The sequence below is a fragment of the Tiliqua scincoides genome, chromosome 5 (assembly GCF_035046505.1).
Source record: "Tiliqua scincoides isolate rTilSci1 chromosome 5, rTilSci1.hap2, whole genome shotgun sequence".
Classification (NCBI taxonomy): Eukaryota; Metazoa; Chordata; class Lepidosauria; order Squamata; family Scincidae; genus Tiliqua; species Tiliqua scincoides.
In genome coordinates this window covers 81,383,967-81,405,731 of record NC_089825.1, presented here as the reverse complement: position 1 = coordinate 81,405,731, position 21,765 = coordinate 81,383,967, and the positions used below count along the sequence as shown (strand labels likewise).

The 21,765-nt window shown below is 44.9% G+C and overlaps 1 protein-coding gene across 3 annotated transcripts in view; it reads left to right on the top strand.

Moving 5' to 3' along the window:
- Positions 1–21,765, top strand: part of CACNB1 (calcium voltage-gated channel auxiliary subunit beta 1) — a 55,994-nt gene that overhangs the window by 15,963 nt on the left and 18,266 nt on the right. Inside the window, exons 1-6 of one of the 3 annotated variants that reach the window (XM_066626898.1) lie at positions 436–499; positions 12,168–12,287; positions 16,697–16,819; positions 17,007–17,143; positions 19,511–19,587; positions 20,332–20,492. In XM_066626898.1, the coding sequence (XP_066482995.1) occupies positions 461–499; positions 12,168–12,287; positions 16,697–16,819; positions 17,007–17,143; positions 19,511–19,587; positions 20,332–20,492 (657 nt within the window). In that variant the 5' untranslated portion in view covers positions 436–460. Of the gene's footprint in view, positions 1–435; positions 500–12,167; positions 12,288–16,696; positions 16,820–17,006; positions 17,144–19,510; positions 19,588–20,331; positions 20,493–21,765 lie in introns of those variants that run through there. The other 2 variants (XM_066626897.1, XM_066626896.1) reach the window with 2 other exon arrangements.

Below are 21,765 nucleotides of genomic sequence, written 5' to 3'. Positions count from 1 at the left end.
CTTATTGTCAACTTCTAAACACAGTAGGAACAGAACTAGGACCCTCCTGTCACCTTTGTAATGTGAGCACAGGACCTTCCCTCCAGTCAGGAACAGGAGGTCAAGTGCATTGGGAGAGCAGGAAGCTGTGTAATAAGAACAGGTTGTATAAGAGGTTCCAGCCACTGACACCCCATGTCACAGAAGCTCCCCTGAATCTGTCTAGCTCTCCATGTGGGGCTCCTCTTTCTTCCCCTCCTCTTTTCTAACCCTACCTCCCACTCGCATTAGGTCCTATACAGGAGTCAACCAGAATGACTCTTGGCACAGTCTCACCCCACCCACCCCCACTCCTGGGATGTCCAGTCCCTGGGCTAAATATACCCCAGCAGTTTGCAAATGTAGCAGTATGCTTGTAATCCGAGCCCCCCAGCAATCGGCAGAGCCACCTCTGCCCACATAATACCAGGCCCAAGCAAGCATGGAGACACCCGGCGGCAAAGATTCCAGGCCCATTTTGGTGAGCACTTGCACCCCGCAGCCCTCCCGGTCTTGGGAAAATCCCCATCAAGAGAGGCCCCTTTCCCATGCCTGCTACCCCCCTCATTCTGATACTAGTTTAGCCTCTTCTGTGTCTTCTGTGGCACTGTGTTAGAGAACCCATTAACCTGGCATAGCCATCTCAAGTCCTCCTTCCATCCCTCTCCACTCTTGCCCAGTAAAGCTACATTCTGCCTGCTCACTTGCAAGCATATCCCAGGCTTTCTGTAAATCTCCCCTTCTCTTCAAATGTATCACTAGGATAGATACTGTAGTTGTTGTTTTTCTCTGTCTCTAATGTGAACCTGTTGTGGGGTAGCCTAAAGATATTCATAACATTAAGGGATACTTTCCAACTGTATGTATTAAATGGAAAGGATCCTATTGCTTTGTTGTTTTGGAACCAGATTTAAGACCTTTGATGACCTCTTCTGAATGTTTAAATTCTGAAAACTGTACTATTTGAGAGCTAAATGTGTATAAAGTGCTTAAAATACAGATATTTGTAGTAATCAAAGGTAAAAATGGGAGTTTTCAGGCTGTTCAGAAAACATTTATTTGGGGTTTCCAGATTTCTGGAAAGTGGAGCACTTTCCATGAAAGCAGTTTGCTCATACATATTGCTCAAAGTGGCTTCCCATAAAGTAACAGGAGGTGCTGTTTTTGGAGACTGAGTTGTTGTGAGGTTTGCATCCTCTCCCTATTCCACTCCTTTATCCAACTGTCCTTCTCCATGTTTCCAGAAGTGCCTGGTAACCTGACAATTACTGGGACTGCAAGGCATGAGGATGGCTAAAAGGATAGATTCCTTCCCATTCATGGAATGCCTTTTTTATGACATGTTTTGTACCAGTTTTGAATCTGTATTAGTGGCTGTGAGTACAGAACTGGGGCTGGGGGTTAGTTCTGAATGTATTGATCCTGAAATAGTAAAATGCTGTAATTCTGTTCACATGCCATCTGTCTTCAGTTCTCAACTCTTTGTTCCTCCTTTCCATGTTGGTACATACCTAACACAGTTCTTTTCCCTGCCCCAAAGTTTTTCTGGTGAGTTTGATCAGACTAACAGTGCAATCCTATTTAAGTCTATTACTCCCACACAAGAATATAGGATTGCAGCCTAGTAGATTTTGTCAGTTCCATCACCTTATCTAGAAGTGACACTATTGTTTTATCTCAATATCCAGTCCCAAGCAGGTTTATAATCCGCTGGCAGAACCCCCTTTATCTCCTGAGTAAGTTTGTCCAGACTTGGATGTGTATTCTTTCTTAAAGAGCAAATCTGGATCTTGGGGGTTAAGTGATAAGGGCTACTGCTCTACTTGGCTTTTCTCAGATGATCATGTTCACTGAATTTGAATTGGCTTATGACATGAAGCTGTACAGGGTTGTGAGTGCAGGACGAGATAACATAATTCCTGGGTACTGTGAAACAGTAAGGGATGCTATGCTGTTGGAAGGATAATCTGTAGTGGGAGTGGAGCACTGTTTTGTTTTTTTGTTTTGGTTTGTTCTGTTTTTTTATGTTGTACCTGCCATCTTACTTTTGCAATGCTGAACAGTTCACACTGTCTGGCAATTTTCACATGTGAGAGACACCAGCTGTTCTTTAAATCTACCTGTATTTAGAAAACTACATTGGTGACAGCATGCATTCAGATTTTCTTCCATTTTCTGTCCTGCATTCATACATGGTACAGACAGCATGAGAGAAGCTGAAAGGCATTTTGAGTCTCTCGTATGTAATTGATCTGAGATGCTTCTGAGAATACAAGCTGCCACTTAGAAACTCTGCATTTGGAGTAAATTATACAAATGAGCCAACTCAAATTGGGCTGCAACATTTGTATGCTGTTTTTGTTTAATTGCAGAATTATGGAAGCATAAACATGGCTGTGATTGAACTGGTGGGGGGGCAGCATGTATGAGTACATGGAAGGGCATGAGAGTCTGGGGTGGGGGAATAGGAGACTTGAGTTCAAATTCCTATTCAGCCATGAAGCTCACAAGCTGGCTTCAGAGATGTCCCTCTCCAGGACTGTTGCACGGACAAAATACTGTAAATCTATGTATATTATAATGTGAGACGGGGCAGGAGAGAACCCTTAAATTCATAAGGAAAGGTGCATGTGTGTTTGGAAAAGTGAAAGCAGTTTTCAACAGTATAAGGAAACCATTTTGACACTAGGTTCCAGAAGAAGCGCATGGATATGAAGTTGGAAACCAGGGCTCTGGGACTCTGTGGAATATGCGCTTGTTCTACCCCAGCTCACCATTAGCAATCCAGTTTTTTATGAGCTAAATGAAAACCTCTGTGGTGTCTGAATGTAGACCATTCCATTTCTGCCCACATGGAAAGAGATCACGTGTAGACCCATCCTCAGATCCCCAGTGGTTTCTTAATCTTTATCTTTCTCTGAGTTTTATTCCACCTTTTTTGGAAGATTCCTAGGTGACTAACATGAAATAATAAATAGACTAAAGCTAACATGAAAACAAAACGAAAGCAGTAAAACCAACATAAGCAGCCAAAGAAACAGTAGCAGCCTCCCCTCTCAGTCATCTCACAAAAACCTGGTAGAATAACATCATCTTGAAGTGATCTTGTAAATCTCCTGCAGCAGAGAATTGCGAAGCTTTTTATTTGTTTATTTTTCACATTTGTATATTACCCTTCCTCTCCTGAGCTCAGGGTGATGTACAAGATTCTTTCCCTCTTTTTGTCCTCACAACAACCCTGTGAGGTAGGTGTGACTGAGATGTAGTGACTGGCCCACGGTCACCCAGGAAGCTTAATGGCTGAGCAGGGATTTGAACCTGGAACTTCCAAGTTTATGACCAGAGCCATTCTGGCTCTTTTATGAATCTTGCCTTCGTATCTTTATGCCTTTTACCCCTTCTGCAAGTGTAAGGTCTAGAAACATGTTGCATGGGGTGGGGGAGGAGAAGGTTTAGAACCGCAATTCTGCTTGCTCAATGGGGCATGTGCTGTGTGTTATTGTGTTCCCTGACAAATATAGGAGTCCTCAGTTTGTGATGCAGCTGTAACCTCATGCATGCTTCAACTCCATGCCTATGAACCAGAATGTTACAAGCAAAAAAGGTTACCATTGTTTGCTGTGGAAAGCCAGAGACCTGAATAATGGTTTATTATGTGAACAGACCCTTTTGATAGGGAAAGAAGCCAAACTGCAGTGTGCCCCCCAAACATTTCCACCTCAGGACATATGCCCCATGTTTCTAAGTTGGCTTCTCAGATAGGGAGGCCTCCTCCCACCACACGCACATGCATGCACCCAGCTGGGCTACACAACAGCTTTCCTAATATATGACATGCAATGAATAAGCCAGTTGCATCCCAGAGGCGCGTCACTAGCTCTTGGCACTTTCCAACTCAGGTCTGTAGATCTAACATACTGGAGGCTAGGAAGCTGCCGAGCCAGCGAGCATCTCCCTGGGGTTCCGTCTCTTTCTCTGCCTTCCAAAGTCAGACAGGACAGCTGTGGTCTTCAGCTAGATTTGTCATCCTTACCTCTCCAGCATCTACAACCTCTGTGCTTCTGAAAACCTGGCTTCCCCTCCCTGCTAGTGCTTCCCCGGAGTTCCTTTTTGCTCCATTTTTTGGGGGGGAGGGCGGTTTCTAATAAGTGGCGTGCCCACACCTCCCAGGGCAGCTTCCTGCCAGGATGTACCTGTACGAGCTGGATGATGATTCAGAGGTGGTGAGTAATGCTTTGTGGCTCGTTTGGTCTATATCCCCTAGCACTTCTAAAGTCTGTGTTACTAGCTCATCTTGGAGGAGCCCCTAACCCACCCTCCCCAGTCTTTACTCCTTTCAATTTGCTCATTCTTTCATTCTTCATGTCTTGGGTCCTGCCCTCTTCCTGCATCCATTTGCCTCTCCCACTAGTCTGTTTCAGTCCCCTTTTGTCTCAGAATTGTTATTATCTCTTCCATAAATCAAAAGTTCCAATACAGAAATAGCTCGGGAGTTTTTTTCTTCTTCTCCCAAACAGCTTCAGAAGATTGGTTGGGCAGAACCAGTAATTTGGTGGGGGTGTAAATCAGCACTCCATACTTACCACTCTTAGTTTGGTTTAGCCCTGCACTGTGGGGCTGCTCTTGCCTCCAACTTTCCATGAAGCTGCCTTTTACCGAATCAGGCCATTGGCCCACCTAGCCCAATATTCAGACAGGGGTCTTTTCAAACTTCACAGCCTAAGATATTTTAAAGCAAAGACAGATGTGGGAAATGGAACCAGGGACCTACTGTATGCAAAACATGCTCTGCCATTGTTTGTCAGAAGGTTTTGTTGTATGCTTGGCTTTTTTCTTTCTTCTTGTCTCTGGTTTCAGTCTAGGATGCTGTTTTGGCATATCTCCCTCCAAACTGCATGAGATGCTGCTCTTGCTGTCCTGAAACCTTGAAATTTATGCACAGGATTGTTGGCATTTTATGTTCTTGATTGTGGATGAAGCTGTTCCAACTTCTCTTTAGATGTTGGCAAGCATCAGGCTGAGGTTGCTACACCAATATCCATCTGGATATTAGAAACTTGCCCTTTCCAGGTCTGGAGCTCGTGTTCTTTCAATATACTGACCAGCTGCTCCGGCCCACAGCCCAATCCTATGCATGTCTACTCAGAAGTAAGTCCCATTAGAGTCAATGAGGCTTGCTCCCAGGAAAGTGTGGACAGGATTGGGCTGTCTCTCTGAGTTGCCCCACGCTGAGTCCCATAGAATTTTTGGATTTCCCATTTGGAGTGAAACTTGAGGGCAGAAGCTCAGTTGTGAGCATTTGGCAGGAGGCAGAAAAAATTGAGAAGCAAGCTGCTGTTTTTGCTCAGAATTGGCCTCTGTTTGCTAGTTTTGAATTGGTGAGGCTCTGCATGGAACTGTACCCTCTCTACCCATTGCTACCGTAGCCCATTGCAGGAGGTGTTCTTCAACGGTTTTTTATTTTTTAACAGATTTCATTTTTCCCCAAAATGGTGCAGAAAGCAGTGTTGAGTGTTTTTATTTGAAGAGGGCATTTTTATAAATAATAACAATAAATTATAATAGCTTTAAAAGTGTACTAGGTAGGTGGTATCCGTGATGTAGCATCAGCAGATGCAGCCACAGTCATTACATGGTCAATTAGGTGTTACAAAATGGTGGGTGTTTTTGTTTGGGGCAGATTTTTTTTTTAAACAAAAATGAGAAGTGCAGAAGTGTGTTTTTATTTTGTTATCAGCAAAAACTCACACCTCTGCTCATTGCTAACAAAGCTGCAGTTATATCTTTTCTATTATGATGCTGTTCCTCTTTCCTGTTTCTCTGCTTTTCAATGAAGCCAGGTGTCCACGCTGCCTCATCTTCCTTCTCTTTTGGCATGCTGGCATGGAAACCCCTTCTTGTTTGAAACTTTGCTTAGCGCTCTCGGAGCACAGTTCTTCTTTAGGTTTGGGGAAAGTTGTAGCATGCCTTTTCTGTTGGAGCCTGTTATTTGGTGAGGGTCTGTTTTGCTTTTGCACATTTCACAGCAAGGAGACACACAGATCCATAGTGAATACGTTGGCTTATTTTATAGGGTATATTTGCCTGGAGCTAGAAGCATTTAAAAAGCAATCAGCTTCTGGTGAGAGATGTTAGTAGATGTTCTTTTATTCCTGAGAAACTATCTATGCAGAATGGGGTTAAAGCAGTGATTTTAAATCACAGTGGTTGTAAATCACTGGGTTAAAGTGAAGCTCCTTGCTTCCATCCCACAGCATTGATTGACAGGTTCCTGTGGGTTTCTGGCTCCCCTAAGAGTTTTCAGCTTGACTTTTGCAGCAAGCCTAGCTTCTCATGCCAGCCTTGTAGGTGGGCTGCTAATTAACAGTGACATTTCAGCCCCTCACTCTCATCCCTTTATTCAGGAAAGGCAGAGGACTTTGTCTCAGTTGGAGCTTTAATGATCCACTCATCAGAAAGCACATTTGGGGGAAAGAAACGTTAAGAAGAATCTGTGTATTGACCAGTTCTAACTTAATGGAAACTTTGGCAATAGTACTATCAGGCACTGTTTTGGGGTTTGTTAAGGAGGTAACTTTGTGCAATATTTACTTGTAGCAGCCAGATCATGTATTGCATGGTCTGTGCTGGCTAAAGAAACTTCAGTGTTCAGCAACTGTGGGGAAAATGACCACCAACTGAAGTTGCAAGCTTTGAAATAAGGACCGCCAGTTGACCTGCAGGGTGTAGCAGATGCTGAGACAGCATTCCCGCAGTGTACAGGCCAGCACTAGATAGGATTGGGCCTTAGGTGTCTAAAGAACTTTTGGTTTTCTATATTGTGTTATAGTCTGTAGTCTAGAAGAATGTTTTTCTGACTTTAGAAAAATGGATAAAATGTGGTTTTAAAACTAAAAGGTGATGTTTCCTTTTTTCATGGGAAGGTTCAAACTGTAGCTTTGAAAAGCACGATTGTGGGTATCCTGAGTGTTGTGGGCACCTATAACAAGCAAGAGCAGTCCAATCATGTACAGTGTTTACTTGGAGGTTTATTTCATTGTGTTGAATTAGGTCTACTTTCAGGTAAATGTGTATAGAATTCCCCCCCCCCCCCGCTTCTCCGCCTGCTCCATGGCATTTTGTAAATGTTGAGTTTTTGTTTTTAAACAAAGAAATTTGACTCTCCTGCTCCACACCTTTTCGGCAAGGGGGCTCTCCTATAACTAGAGAAGCCTGACTGATTAGAACTAGTCAATATGTCAAAGTTACCACCCCCTAGTTTGGGGGCTGTTGTTGCTCTCTTAGGATCAACCCAGTGACAAGATTTCAGGGAACACTAGAAAGTGTACTTCCTTTTTGAATATTTTTGTTTCACAGAATGGAAGCCTCCCGTGCAGAACAGGAGCAGACAATCAAAAACTCCTGAGCAATCCGACATAACCCCACGCTTACAGAGCTCTCTCGGCGATATTACTTTATTTCATTTTTAATCAAAAGCATGGTGCCCAGCCTTGTGACTTTTCTGAAGGTGGTTTTTGTCTCCAGTTGCCACTCATTTATGCAACCTCTGGCTGGCAACTTCCCACACTTTTTTGCACAGAAGAAATCACATGAAGTGCAGAAAGCAAGCAAGGTGTCATTATACACTGAGGGTGCAAGATCTGGGTTCACACATCTGTGTCTCAAGATGCAGGGCAGTGTCATATGGAAAGAGGAGTTGGCACCCAATCTGTTTCTCAGAGCAAAGGTGCAGGATAAGCTTTCTATGGAAACAGGTTGGATGCCTCATGAAAAGAGACACTCCTATGTTAAATTTTCACAGCTCTTATGACAGGGCTATATGCCCAGTGTACTATCAGGACCTTCAGAGATAATCAAAGCCCTGTGTGTTCTTCTGAATGTTAGCATAATCTAGGACCTGTGGCCTGAGGGCACACAGGTAGTCACTGGCACAGTTGTTTGTAGCAAGAGAAAAATGGTGCTAGGAGTGCTGAAGAGAGCGAGCTGCATGCACAGCCATCATTGCACTGACCCATGTTTATGCATGGAGTGTACACCTGGCTGTCTTGTTCCCATTACAGAAAGAAGACTGAGAGCCCTATACACAGCAGCCGGAGCACTGTGTGAAACACAGAGTGATGGGTGTGAAAACAACTAGCCTGGGGAAAAATCACGCCCAGAATAATTATTTGCAAGGCTGCAATGTCCTGCTGCAATATAATGGAAGTGGGGAGGAGGTTGCAAACTGTAGAAGATAGCCATAATCTTGTTTATTGCTGGGGGGGGAAAACAGTGGAAATGTATGTGGCAGCACTGGGAAACAGGAATACGCAGACATTAAAGTAGTAGATTTTTAAGATGTCAAATAAATGTTGTCTGCAGGAGAAAGGGTTGGTGAAGGTAGTGTGGTAGTGTTTGCTACTGGGTCGTTGTTTGTTTTAAGGGCTAGAGTTATGAAGCAAGAAGCCCTTGGCTTAATTTTACCCCTGCCTTGGATTTACAGTGTGGTCTTAGGGAAGCCACTACCTTTCAGCCTCTGTCCTCTCATCTAAAATAGAGAAGTCATAGTATTTACCTACTTTACAAGGTTTTTGCAAAGGTTATTAAGGCCAGATATGTGACATGCTTTTATGTATTTGTTAAGCTATTTAACCGTGCTTTTCTAAAAGTTCAAATCAATTGACAAATATAAAAAACCTCCACTCTGGACACTTGAAAGTACTATATAAATGTGAAGAGGGAGTCAGGATGGTGTTGTGGTTCTGGAGTTAGACCTGGAAAATCCAGATTCAAATTCTCACTCAGCCATGATGCTTCCTGGGTGACCTTCGGCCAGTCGCTGTCTCTCAGCCTCACCTACCTCACAGGATTTTTGTGATGACAAAAGGACGAATGGAAATATGTACACCACTCTGAGTTCCTTGGAGGAAGGTTGGTATAAAAATATGAAAAGTGAATTAAATAAATAAAAATAAATCTTTGTTGATGAAGATGATGATGATGATGATGATGATGATGATGATGATGATGATGATGAATCACATTGTGGTGGAGGGGCTTCTGACTTTAATTGGCTGAACTAGTAAGCTAGACAGTTTGCAGTGTGGTTTCTGTGAAGAAAGGGAAAGTTGTCACTGAACCTTCACATTTGAAGATGGATGGGTGGGAGCAGAGATCCTGTGACACAGGAAAGTTAAGGAATGCTTAACTTTAAGTTAAGAGATGCTCTTAACTTTAAGTTAAGAGAGAAAGTTAAGAGATGTTCTTTACACTCTCACATAACACGAGAACCAGGGGACATCCACTAAAATTGAATGTTAGGAGGGTTAGGACAGACAAAAGAAAACATTTCTTTACTCAGCGTGTGGTTGGTCTGTGGAACTCCTGGCTGCAGTATGTGGTGACGGCATCTGGCCTGGATGCCTTTAAAAGGGGATTGGACAAGTTTCTGGATAAAAAATTCATTATGGGTTACAAGCTATGATGTGTATGTGCAACCTCCTGATTTTAGAAATGGGCTATGTCAGAATGCCAAATGCAAGGGAGGGCACCAGGATGCAGGTCTCTTGTTATCTGGTGTGCTCCCTGGGGCATTTGGTGGGCCTCTCTGAGATACAGAAAGCTGAACTAGATGGGCCTATGGCCTGATCCAGCGGGGCTCTTCTTATGTCCCATTATCGTTGTTTTTCTTTAGTAACTCCTGAAGTGTTTCTTGCTTAACTGAAGAACGTGATGTGCAGGCATCCAGTCTGCATGCTATAGGAAGAAGACTTGTTTGTTTGTTGGCAACCTTCAGTCTCGAAAGACTATGGTGTCACGCTCTGAGTGGTGGTTCTGGAACAGCGTCTAGTGTGACTGAAAAGGCCAATTCGGGAGTGACAATCCCTTCCACACTGGGAGTAAGTGCAGTCTGTCCCTGGTCTGTCTCCCTGGCTATGGGCCTTCCTTCTTTGCCTCTTTGCCTCAGACTGTTGGCCAAGTGTCTCTTCAAACTGGGAAAGGCCATGCTGCACAGCCTGCCTCCAAGCAGGCCGCTCAGAGGCCAGGGTTTCCCACTTGTTGAGGTCCACTCCTAAGGCCTTCAGTTCCCTCTTGCAGATGTCCTTGTATCGCAGCTGTGGTCTACCTGTAGGGCGCTTTCCTTGCACGAGTTCTCCATAGAGGAGATCCTTTGGGATCCGGCCATCATCCATTCTCACGACATGACCGAGCCAACGCAGGCGTCTCTGTTTCAGCAGTGAATACATGCTAGGGATTCCAGCACGTTCCAGGACTGTGTTGTTTGGAACTTTGTCCTGCCAGGTGATGCCGAGAATGCGTCGGAGGCAGCGCATGTGGAAAGCGTTCACTTTCCTCTCCTATTGTGAGTGAAGAGTCCATGACTCGCTGCAGTACAGAAGTGTACTCAGGACGCAAGCTCTGTAGACCTTGATCTTGGTATGTTCCGTCAGCTTCTTGTTGGACCAGACTCTCTTTGTGAGTCTGGAAAACATGGAAGCTGCTTTACCAATGTGTTTGTTTAGCTTAGGGAGAAGACTAAGCAAACATTATTCCCTTGTTGCTATTTGTCCTAGATAAGAAGAAAAGCTTGCTGCTAGTGGGAGCTTTTTTACTGGAGTAATAGCAGGGGGAAATTCAGATCAGGACCATAGTTCAAAAAAAGGTTAAAGCCATCTCCATCCTGTTGTGGTCTTGATTTGGCTCAGGACCTACCCCACCCCACACTATTTACAGCAGAAAAACCAGTCATTCAAATCCCACTCGTACAATAGGTGTATCATCTGGTCTGAAGTCATGGAAGCAGCTGTTCAAGATTCTCCTTAATAACATGACTAAGAACAGCCCCAGATATTACAGGAAGCACAGCTAGCCAGAATGTATGAGTGGCTGATGCATCTGGCTTTGCAGAGCTTCTCCATAAAGTCCAGAGGGAATCTTGCTCATGGGACAGGCATCAACTTCTGACGCAGAAGCAGCTTGCGCACATCACCCGTGTGAATTTTCCTTTGGATGCTGTGAAGCAGGTGTATGAGCTTTCTGCCTGGTGACATTTCTTGCAATGTCCATGTCCAATGTCCATGTCCACTTCTTGCTCCTGTACATTGCAAGCTGGTATTGCACTAATTGGAAGGGGTGATGGTAGGTGGGTCTTGGTCTTTTGGGCCAATTAAGGCACAGTTTTGGGAGGGGGGAGGTCAGGCAGGAGTCTAAACCTGTTCCATGGCAAGCAGTTATGCCCCGCACCAACAGCTCTGCCTCTCAGGTTGTGAACCGTTCTGATAAAGTAGCTAGCAGGCTTAGGAGTCACAATTTATGGACTCATTGCTCTGGAATGCATCTAAAGGCAAAGAACATATCCAACCTTATGGCTGGACAGCTGTAGACACTTTGTACTTTTACAAAGTACATGAATTTCTCTCCCATCACTGACTTGGTGCACCTGCCTGTTCAAAGCTAGGATGGAATGAATGTGTGAGATTCTCAGAGGGACACATTCAGGTAGATGAGGAACGTTGGGGTCAGGTATAAGGTGAGGGAGGGGGGGCGCGAAGTAGTTATAGGTTGTCAGAATCTTTTTATTCCCTGCTGTGATTCCAAAATGGCTTTCAACCCAATCCTATCCAGGACTGGCCTGGCGTGCAGAGCCATTTACGACAACGGAACACAGTTCCACTGTTGTAAAATAGTTTTTGGTGGGGTGTGTAGCATGCTGCCAGCAGCCAATTTAGGAGTGCTGCTGCAAATATTGGCAGTGAGAGAGGCCCACCACTGGCTCCAGACAAGTAAGTTGGATGGCAGCAGGATAGGGAGGGGAGAGGGTGGAATGGGGAGGAGATGGGGCCTGGGTGGGTCATGGCCAGGAAGGAGGTGGTATCAGTAGCAGTGGTGCCACCGATATCCTATCTCCTTCTCTGCCTCCAGCTGCCTTCCAGGTCCACTTGGACTTCCACCAGCAAAGCAGACCCATGCAGGCGATGGAGGCTTACCCCCCAGCAAGGGAATAAATGTTCCTTTTCATGGAGGAGAATGTGCCTTGTTGGCATGGCTGCGTTGGTGCAAAGGGAATTAGGTACGATTGGGCTATGTGTCTGGAGACCTGGGTGGCAAATCCTCCTAACTGATTTCACCACATATTGTCCTCTCTCTCTCTCCTTCTCACTCCTCTTCAGGGTTCTGCTGAGTCTTACACCAGTCGCCCATCTGACTCCGATGTGTCCCTGGAGGAAGATCGTGAGGCCCTACGCAAGGAAGCGGAACGCCAAGCCCTGGCGCAGCTGGAGAAAGCAAAGGTAGTCAGAGGCATCCCAGGAAGTTGGGGTTGAGGGCTTTCAGAGCACCACTTGGTGCAAAAAGGCACCTATTTGTCTAACTTCATGAGGTCCTGTGAGAGCCAGGCCCCATTTGGATCCCTCCAAGGGAGGCAAATTGTAGGTTGCTGTGTTGGTCCATTAGGAATAAATCCAAAAAACACAGCCTACTCTTATTAGCTCTGGCCCTGACTCCAGCAGTGACCTTTCTGCAGCCTCAACACATGTGAAGTGTTCACTCTTCTGTAGCAGTGGAAGACAGCATGGTGTCTCCAGGAGATGTGCTTACAAGGAGGCAGAGGGACATCCTCATTTGTGCCTTTTCCCACTTTCTTTGGTTACTATGATGTGTCACAGGATCACCATTTGAATGGCGTCTTGATGTTCCTTGGCCATCTCTGCAACCTAGAGTATACCACACTTCTTCACCTCACAAATGGTTGGTTTATCAGCCTAGTGCAAGCTCGCCTATCCTTCTAGCACAAGCCTGCACACTTGGGACAGTGTGCATGCTGGAACTGCTTAGAGGAGCCATCTTTGTTCAAGGAATTCAATTCAGTGCAGGATGTCCTCTAAAATCCTAGGAAACCTTCTGCTTATATTAGCAAACAGACTAAATTCTAATTTTGTGCCAGATAACATGAATGTGATCTGATCTCTGTTTCAGTTTTGTCTATCCTCAGTTATTTGCTGCAGTTACAACATTCAGGTTTTTGACCATATTTTCTTGGAAAGTACATTTGGTGTCAATTTCCACCTTATATGCTTTTATCAGAGGTCACCCACTCTTTTCCAGTTACCCAGTGAAGTGTTTTCTTTAAAGTCATTTCTGCCCAATGTTGCAGATACGCAACAGGGACCAAATGTGTACACCTGTGGGCCAGGCAAAAATGGGGTTAAGAGTCCCCAGAATTTACATCTACACTTGCCAGGGACTTTGCCACTGATATTGTCTCCACATATGGAAGAAACTTTCAAACCAAGGGTATTTTGTGATGATGTACCTTTTTTTCCTCTTAAAACCGCCTTTTTGGTAATCATTCTCTCCTCCAGAACAGACAGGGCTTTGAGGCATGGTGCTGCTTCCCTTAAAAGGTACCTGGATAAGGAGGATCTTCACTATGTCTTTATTTTATTCATTTATATTCATTTTCAAATGAAAGGGATTAAAGCAGCTTACTGTGGAGATTCAACAGGCTAAAAGAAAGTGCATCACCAAATTAAAAATGGATGGCAGCAGTCTAGGAAGATGCCAGAGAGGATAATAAATCATTCTAAGCAGTGGAATGAAAGATGACCTCGGATAGGAAAGTCTGCTTACTTACACCTGAGGAGAGCTTGAATGTTCTCCTTTTCTCATGAGAGTTAGCATGTTAACAATGTTAACATGTTCTCATGTCCGTTGGTTTTTTTATTCTCTTGTCCATCCCAGCCCTGTATTTATGCAGAAACTTCAGTACTTCGTGTGGGGATGGAGAGGCAGTTCTTTTACATTGGTAAAGTAGATCATAGAGCAATCTGAGCAACTATCGAATCTGTTGCCCAGATTTATTATGAAGGTAGCATCCACCTGTTTGCCTTCATCTAGCCCAGGGGTTTCCAAAGTTTTTTGGCAGGAGGGCCACATCGTCTCTCTGTGTTAGGGGCCGGGGGGAAAAAAGAATTAATTTACATTTGAAATTTGAATAAATTTACATAAGTTTGCGTAAATGAATATATTAAAGATGAACTTATATGAATGAATGAGGGTCTTGCAATAGCTCAAGGCCTATAAAAGGCCTTGCACAAAGCAAGGCTGGCCTTTCCTTTGCTGCCGCTACTGCATCACAGACATGAAACAGTCGCCCTCACACTGAGAGCAGTTGCATCCGGCCAGTGCGGGCTCCAACAAATCTCTGGAGGGCCAGAGGCTCATTAGAGACTGGGGATTCCCTGAGGGCCGCACTGAGGGGCCTCGAGGGCTGCAAGTGGCCCCAGGGCCGGGGTTTGGGCACCCCTGATCTAGCCCAAAAGGATTTTTTAATGTGTGCCTTTTCTGAGAGAACCAGGCCTGAGTAAGGTGCACCCACACCATTCACCCAAATAGCCAAAAAGCTCATTCTCAACCTGTTGATTGCAACTGCATCCAACTCAAGGATGATGATAATAATAATAATAACAACAACAACAGGTATTTATATACCGCCTTTCTTGGTCTTTATTCAAGGCGGTTTACATAGGCAGGCTTTTATTTAAATCCCTTATTAAATAGGGATTTTTACAATTTGAAAGAAGGTTCTTTCTTTCAAGAACGACTACATTCAAGGTGTTTCATTCTGATCTGGCTTCACATTCTGGCCTCCATCCTCCCACGCTCAGAGCAGATGGAATAGCTCGGCTTCAGCTTGTTAGCTGCTTCAAGGTCGCACGGTGCCGACCTTGTGGATGTTATCTTCAGGCAGACGGAGGCTCTACCCTCTAGACCAGACCTCCTGCCCATACCCATAAATCCCAGGTTGGCTGGGCAACAACAAATTCATTTGGCTACTGGCACGGTTGATATTTTGTCAATCCAGGAGGCTGATATGGGAAGAGGATACTTTAGTTGTATTCTTTATTAAGTGATTTGGCCCTAGAAAGAAACACTGCTAATGCCAGGGGACTGTGCTGTGGGTTGGCAGGGCATCAGCCTTCAACACACATAATTATGTATCCAACAGGCGTTCTGTTGTTGCTGTCACCCCACTGTTGTATGTTTTGCTGGCTAGCATCACAACCACAGAAAATGGTCTGGAGCCAGCTAAAAAAAATGCACCAGCCACTCAGAGCCCAATCTTATGCATGTCTATTCAGAAGTATTTACAATTATAGTCAGTGGGGCTTAGTCCCAGGCAAGTGTGGATAGAAGTGCAGTCTCAGTCACCATCTCCTAGAACAGGAACTGGGTGCAAGGCATTCTCCGTGTCCTCCCTTCCACACTTGGATTTGGGAAGTGAATATGGCTAGCAAAAAGTGGAATGTAGTGAGATGTATAGTTAAAGTGTAACTAAAGCCAGAATTGTAAGAACACAGCCAGGTTGTTTAGGTTTTTGCTCCAGCTTTTGGAGGCACGTATAGTAGTATATCCTGGCTCAAGATGAGAGTACACATAGAATCCTTGGGCTATCCCCATGATTTTAAGAAAGCATCAGCATTTATTGAAAAGATTTGCAGATCAGTTCTCTACTTTTGGGAGAGGTTTGACTGGGCCTGGGTCTACACACATTTAAAGTGTGTAGTAGGGAAGGCAGAATTTTTATATCTAATTCCAAACTGAGGTGTGACCAGAGGGAGGGGACGGGAGGGGACCCACCCCGTGCATCACTCCAAGCGTGTGCAGCTTTCCAGCTGAGTTTTCTAAGGAGTCCTGCTCGTGACAGGAGGGATAGGGGAGAACCTATTGCTTATTCCCTTTTGGAAACTATCCTTCTTTTTCTAGAACAGCAGTCCCTGTGTTGCCTTATAGACCTGTTTCTTTGACAGATACAATTAGCTAATTAAGCTTCCAAATTCCCTCTCCTCTCCTCGATCTTGGCACAGCCTCTTGCCGCAGCAAGTCTCGCAATCAGGATGCCTGAGGCATTTTGGCCATGTGGATCTGGTCCAATCCCCTTGCTGCCAGGACTGTCCAGGAGGGGCACAGGGGGTGGGGCTCTTGGCACCTAGAGCAGCTCTGGGCTTTGAGCCAGCAAGTTCCTTGCCTTTAGCAGCAGATCTTGTAGCTATCTGTTGACTACAGTCTGAGGTTAACTGCAGGGCCAGGGGTGTGTGTGTGGGGGGGGGGGGGGAAGCTGATGCCTCCCTGCTTCAGGTGGGATTTGTGATCTCCCTAACAGTCACCCAGTGAGATAAGTATAGCAAAAAATTATCCATTTTCAAAAGTTTCCTGCCTGACCGTAGACAAATATATCAGCTTGGTTTATTCTGTAAAGCAACTGTACAATTTATTTTGCCTAATTTTGCATATGTTACTATTTGTTGTGATTTGTGCTAACCATCTGTAAAAGCAGCTATTGAAATTTATCAGAGAAGTGGCTTAATTCTGAATAAGAGTCCCAGAGCTTGGGGGTGGAGCTTCAGTGCTCTGAGTATGGAGTTTTCAGTAGGCTGCGAACCACACACCTTCCTCATAGCCATGAGGACTAGAAACAATCAGTCGTTTCGGGTCTGTTCCCCTGCCTAAGGAGTTTTATTTACTGTCCGTCCGTCTCCCCAAAAGAACCTCAACATTTTGCAGCTAGGAGGAATAAATTGGGTAAGTTGCTGTTCCTTGTTGAAAAATGGCTTCAGGTGGTCAACCTGGTCTTGTACTCTCCCCACCTTATCAAATAAGGTGCTCTCCCCACCTTACCCAAGTGCTCTTTGTTTTCCAGACCAAGCCAGTGGCATTTGCTGTGAGGACAAACGTAGGATATAATCCTTCTCCCAATGATGATGTGCCAGTCCAGGGCATGTCTATTTCCTTCGAACCCAAAGACTTCCTTCATATCAAAGAGGTAAATCAGCATGCAATCAGCAATGAAGTGTGGTTAGGGGTGGGTGGTAGAAGAGGGTGCCCATCCATGGTGATTCCAAAACACCTGCATGGTTTTTGGAATAAGCCAGATTTGCTTGTCTCTTTCCCTCTCCTTCTCCACCTGCTTTATATTACCCTTGCATTTGATTTTGCCCCCCGCACTCCAGAAGTACAACAACGATTGGTGGATTGGGCGCCTGGTCAAAGAAGGCTGTGAGGTTGGCTTCATTCCTAGCCCTGTCAAGCTGGAGAACATGAGGATGCTACAAGAGCAAAAGATGAGGCAACACCGGCTCAGTTCCAGGTGGGATAGGATGAGGCGGGGTGGGTGAGCAGGAAGCTTCTGCTGTTCCGCTCAGAATCATTTACACCATCAACCTGGTTGCTGTAGCTCAGTGGAAGACTGCCTGATTTTCATGCAGAAAGTCTGACATCTTATACAGGTTGTCAGGTGAAGGTTGGAAAGAGTATTATAGCGGGGTGGCCAGACCTGCTTACTGTTAAGAGCCACATATGATGAACTTCAGATGTTTGAGAGCCACAATATTTTAAAAGCATATTTAAATTTATGAATTTAAATATATTTACTCACCATGAACATTAATCGTACTTTTTAACCCAGTGAACTCTTAGTTATACCTGGTAAATAATTATAAAGCTTTAAACATTTTTAATTTACCTTTTATATTAATTATGATTTATACGATCTGAAGAGAAACCTGAGGAGCTCGGCCAACATATTTCTGCAAGCCACACATTATATGTCAGAGCCACATGTGGCTCACGAGCCATGGTTTGGTCACCCCTGGAATATAGGGTGGAGAGACTGGAATTATATTTGTCATGTTAAATGGGGAAAAAAATTAATGGTTTTGAAAACTCTGGACAAGCAGGATAGGGAACACCTCTTCCTCAAAACTCTTGATGCCCATTACCAGTCATGGTTGGCAAGCATCAGGCTGGGGATACTCGTGGTCTGTCTAGTCCAAGGCTACTCTTTATATCTTACATCACTGCAATCATGTGAATCCTTCTGTGAAGATGAGGAACGTAGCATGGAACATGTGCAGGATAAAAGATACACTAGGACTGAGAAACCTCACATCTGGAGTGACTTTTATCCTCTACCACTGGCAACCCTTGTAAATAAGAATGGGCCACAAAAAGGATCTCTCTCTCCTACTGCACAGAGATTTTATGGTGTAGAAAAAGTAAAGGTGGCTATAGAAAAGTGTTTTGAGGAACATACAGATAAATATAATACGTGGAGAACTAATAAAAGGTTATATGTGGGTGGTCAAACAGTGAATTATTGAAGAAGGGCTCAGTTCCTACTTGAGCTGTACTTATTCTGTGAAGAATCTGATATGCTTTCTCAATCACAATTATTGCTAAAAATTCAGTGTATCTGCAGCTGTACGATACTTTGCATAACTTGCTCCACTTCAAATATTTTGGCTCCAGTGGGAGCATTGCTTCTGGGGCAAGTAGCATCTGCAGCAGAGGAAAAGGGTTTAAAGGCCCCCCTCCTCTCTCCTCCCACACTGCAGTCCCAATCCAGATTGAGCACACATAGCTGCTATTAACTAAAACAAAATTAAGCCTATCTGGGTTAATGACCCAGTAATCATCGCATGCGGAGTGCTTAGATGCCTGTCATTTCATGCCAGTTTCCCTCTCAAGACCTGTGTTTCTCGGCAGCCTGGTCTCCAGCATGATATAGAAGTGAAATTGCCATGCATCTGAGGCCCACATCCTAAGCAACTTTCCAGCACTGGCACAGCTGTGCCAATGAGGCATGTGTTGCATCCTGCAGTTGGTTGGCAGTCACGGAGGCCTCCTCAAAGTAAGGGAATGTTTGTTCCCTTACCTTGGAGCTGCATTGCCCTTATGTCAGTGCTGGAAAGTGGTTTAGGATTGTGCCTTAAGTCATCTATTCTAAAGCAACACTGATCCTGCTTGGAAGAGGAGGCTCTCAAGATCGAAATGGAAGCAGTTTAGGGAGAGTTCAAATCACTGGTGTAGATCTGTGTGTTAAAGGCAGACAGAAGGCTTCTTCTCCCTTACCGGAGTGCAGGTAGAAGGAATGCATGTAGGTTGGGGCCTGTTTGACTGTCATAGCCCCCAGCCATTTAATCTTGGAAGATGCAATTCCACAAACTGTTTTCAGATTGCTGGCAAACAATTCCTAGCACCCTCGCAAAATCAGGGTCTTTTTCTTTGGGATGAGACCATTGAATTAATTTCATACTGCTCTCCAAGCAGTTTATATTTGTAGTATAAATAATCCTGGAGCAAAAGATCCTATTAAGAGAGGAGTGGTGGGAGCACTTTGGTGATGCAAGGACATCACTTGCATACTGCCTTGTTAAAATGTTATTTTGAAAGGTGGTTCATAAATATGTTAAACAGAGAATGATTGGATCATCGCAGGTTGATGGAAGTGGGAGATCAAGGCAGTTTGGTGTCAAGTCCACAGAGGCAGTGAAACAGAATGCCATGTTGATGTGTGTCCAAGGATTGTGAAGCATGTCTTGGTGTAGAAGTTAATTTGTGTAGAGCAAGAAGATGCTGAACCTGGATCAAGGGGCTGCTTTCCCCTTGCCACAACGGATTCCCCCACAATATCTTCCTTTTTCCCTATCTTACTTAATCGCTCTTCACTTCGCAGCAAATCGGGAGACAACTCCACCTCCAGCCTGGGAGATGTGGTGACAGGCCCCAGAAGACCCACCCCACCTGCCAGTGGTAAGGCTACTCCCACTCTCCTACAAGCATCCCAGATGGAGACTCTCTCCCTGCCACCTCTTTCTCTCTCTGTGAGATGAGGGGAGTCTGACGCATCAGGAAGTTGTTCAGCTTTGCGTCTCTTGATGACCTTATCTACCCTGGTAGCAGAATGAGATGCTAGAATTCTGAGGTGGTAGAGTGGATTGTACCATTTTAGGTTGCAGTTGGGGGGGTACTATGATTGAATGCTCCCTCCCGCATATTATTCACAAGAGCAATAAACTAGCACTTCAGGGAAAAATGTTCTAGCCCTGCCTGCTCCCTGTTGTCCAGGTTTTCTATAGGCAAAGAAAGCACTCAGCCATGGTGTTCAGCTACAGTTAGCAGTGGTACAATCCACTCTGCCAACATAGGACTCTACCACCTTGCTGTTTTGCATATGCAGACCAGGCCTAAGACTCCAGTCGTAGCCAGACCCCATAGCAGCCTTATTGCAGGCCTCTCAGTGCCTTATGCTCCCTTCTCAGATATGCACACATACTATGGAAACTGGAATTCCTGTTTCTTTTTATTATTGTTTATTTTCTGTTATTTCCCAGATCAGTTTTTTCCCCCTTTCTATTCATCTTTTTCATTCCTTTCTGTTGCCCTTTTCAGTTTGTATTTTTTCTGTTTTGTTGCTGTATTGGTTTTTTCCCTATTTTTTCTACTTTTATTTCCTTCTCTTCCCTTTTATTTCCACCCCACACCCTTCCCTCCTAGGTACCTTGGACATGACTAACTTAGCTTATGACCCTGACGCCCTTGACTTAGAGGAGGAGGAGGAGGAGGCAACCGAAGAGAACCAGCGAACCCCTAAGACTAGTGTTAGCAGCGTCACCACACCCCCCTCCACCATCAAGCGCATCCCCTTCTTTAAGAAGGTAATAGTGCCTTCCTTGCCATGTCCTCCTAGAATGCCTGCCTGTGTGTGTAGGCTGTTTCTGCCCAGAGATGAGGTGCTTGCGTGCGTTAGAATGAAGGTGGTGGAAGAGGCTTGTTCTGGGAACATCTTTGGTCACTCATCACCTGTTGACCATGCCTCCCCCCACCCCCAGAGCATAAGCCATAGAAAATGTATGTTGCAGTGGCCTTCAGGAGGCAATTGGGAATACCACTAGGCAAACCTGGCATGTGCAACTTCATGATGGAGGGTGAAGAAAAGAAAGGTGACAGTTGTGAGTGTACAAAGCAGAAGAATGGTATGCTACAGTGATCACACATTCTGTGCATGTGTATGAGTTAAAGGATGTGTCTACAACCAACTCGTGCCCTTCTGGGGACCCTAGTAGAAGATGGGTCCAACAGACTCTGCCTCCTTTCCCCTGCTGCTCCTGCCTTGTGCACTGTAGGAGCGTAGTGATCAAGTGGCTCCTCCCACAGGAAGGATAAGAATGGAATGTTGCGGTGAACCTGTTCTTTTCTCCTTCCTCCCGCTTCCCCCCCCCCCCCAATCCCAGTACAAACCCTTGTAAGTCAAACATTTAAAATCATTCCCCCCTGGAAACTGTGCATTTGGTATGTTCCATTTGTTCCTCTCCTACATGGGAACTAACCGTGGAAGCGGTCCTCCCTTATGTGAACTATAGACATGGAACATTCCTACATTCTGCTCCCTTGCCCAAGGGAATTATAGCAGTTTCAGCATGGAAGCCAAGTGAGTTGAGTAGTCAAGGAATTGCTTTTTACCTGGCCATGGAGTTGGAGCATCCATTGATCACAGCCTCCCTGTCATAAGCATGAAGATGGATGTTCCAGCAGCTTTCACCCTCTGTACAAAGGCAACATTCCTAATCTGGCTTTACTCCTGAGGTTCCAGCCAGGTACAAAATATGCCTTGCAGGCCCTCCTTTTCCTCCTTGTGACCAACTAGAAGCAAGTGAACAGGTTCCTAAACTAGTTCCTAAGCAACTTCAGGGGTTAGGATGGGAAGCTACTGGAGAACTGAACAACATGTTACACTGACAGCCTCAGCAGGGAGGCTTAAACCTTCCCCTTCCAATTGCCTTTCTCCCTTCCACTTAGGGTTCTAGAACCACATTTGCAAAGTAAACACTGGTCTGGAACACTAGTGTGTGTGCAGGAGGTGAGTTTCAGGGGAAGGGGAAGGAAGGATTAAGCCTCTTCATCATCTCTATTTTTCCACTTCAAAGCATC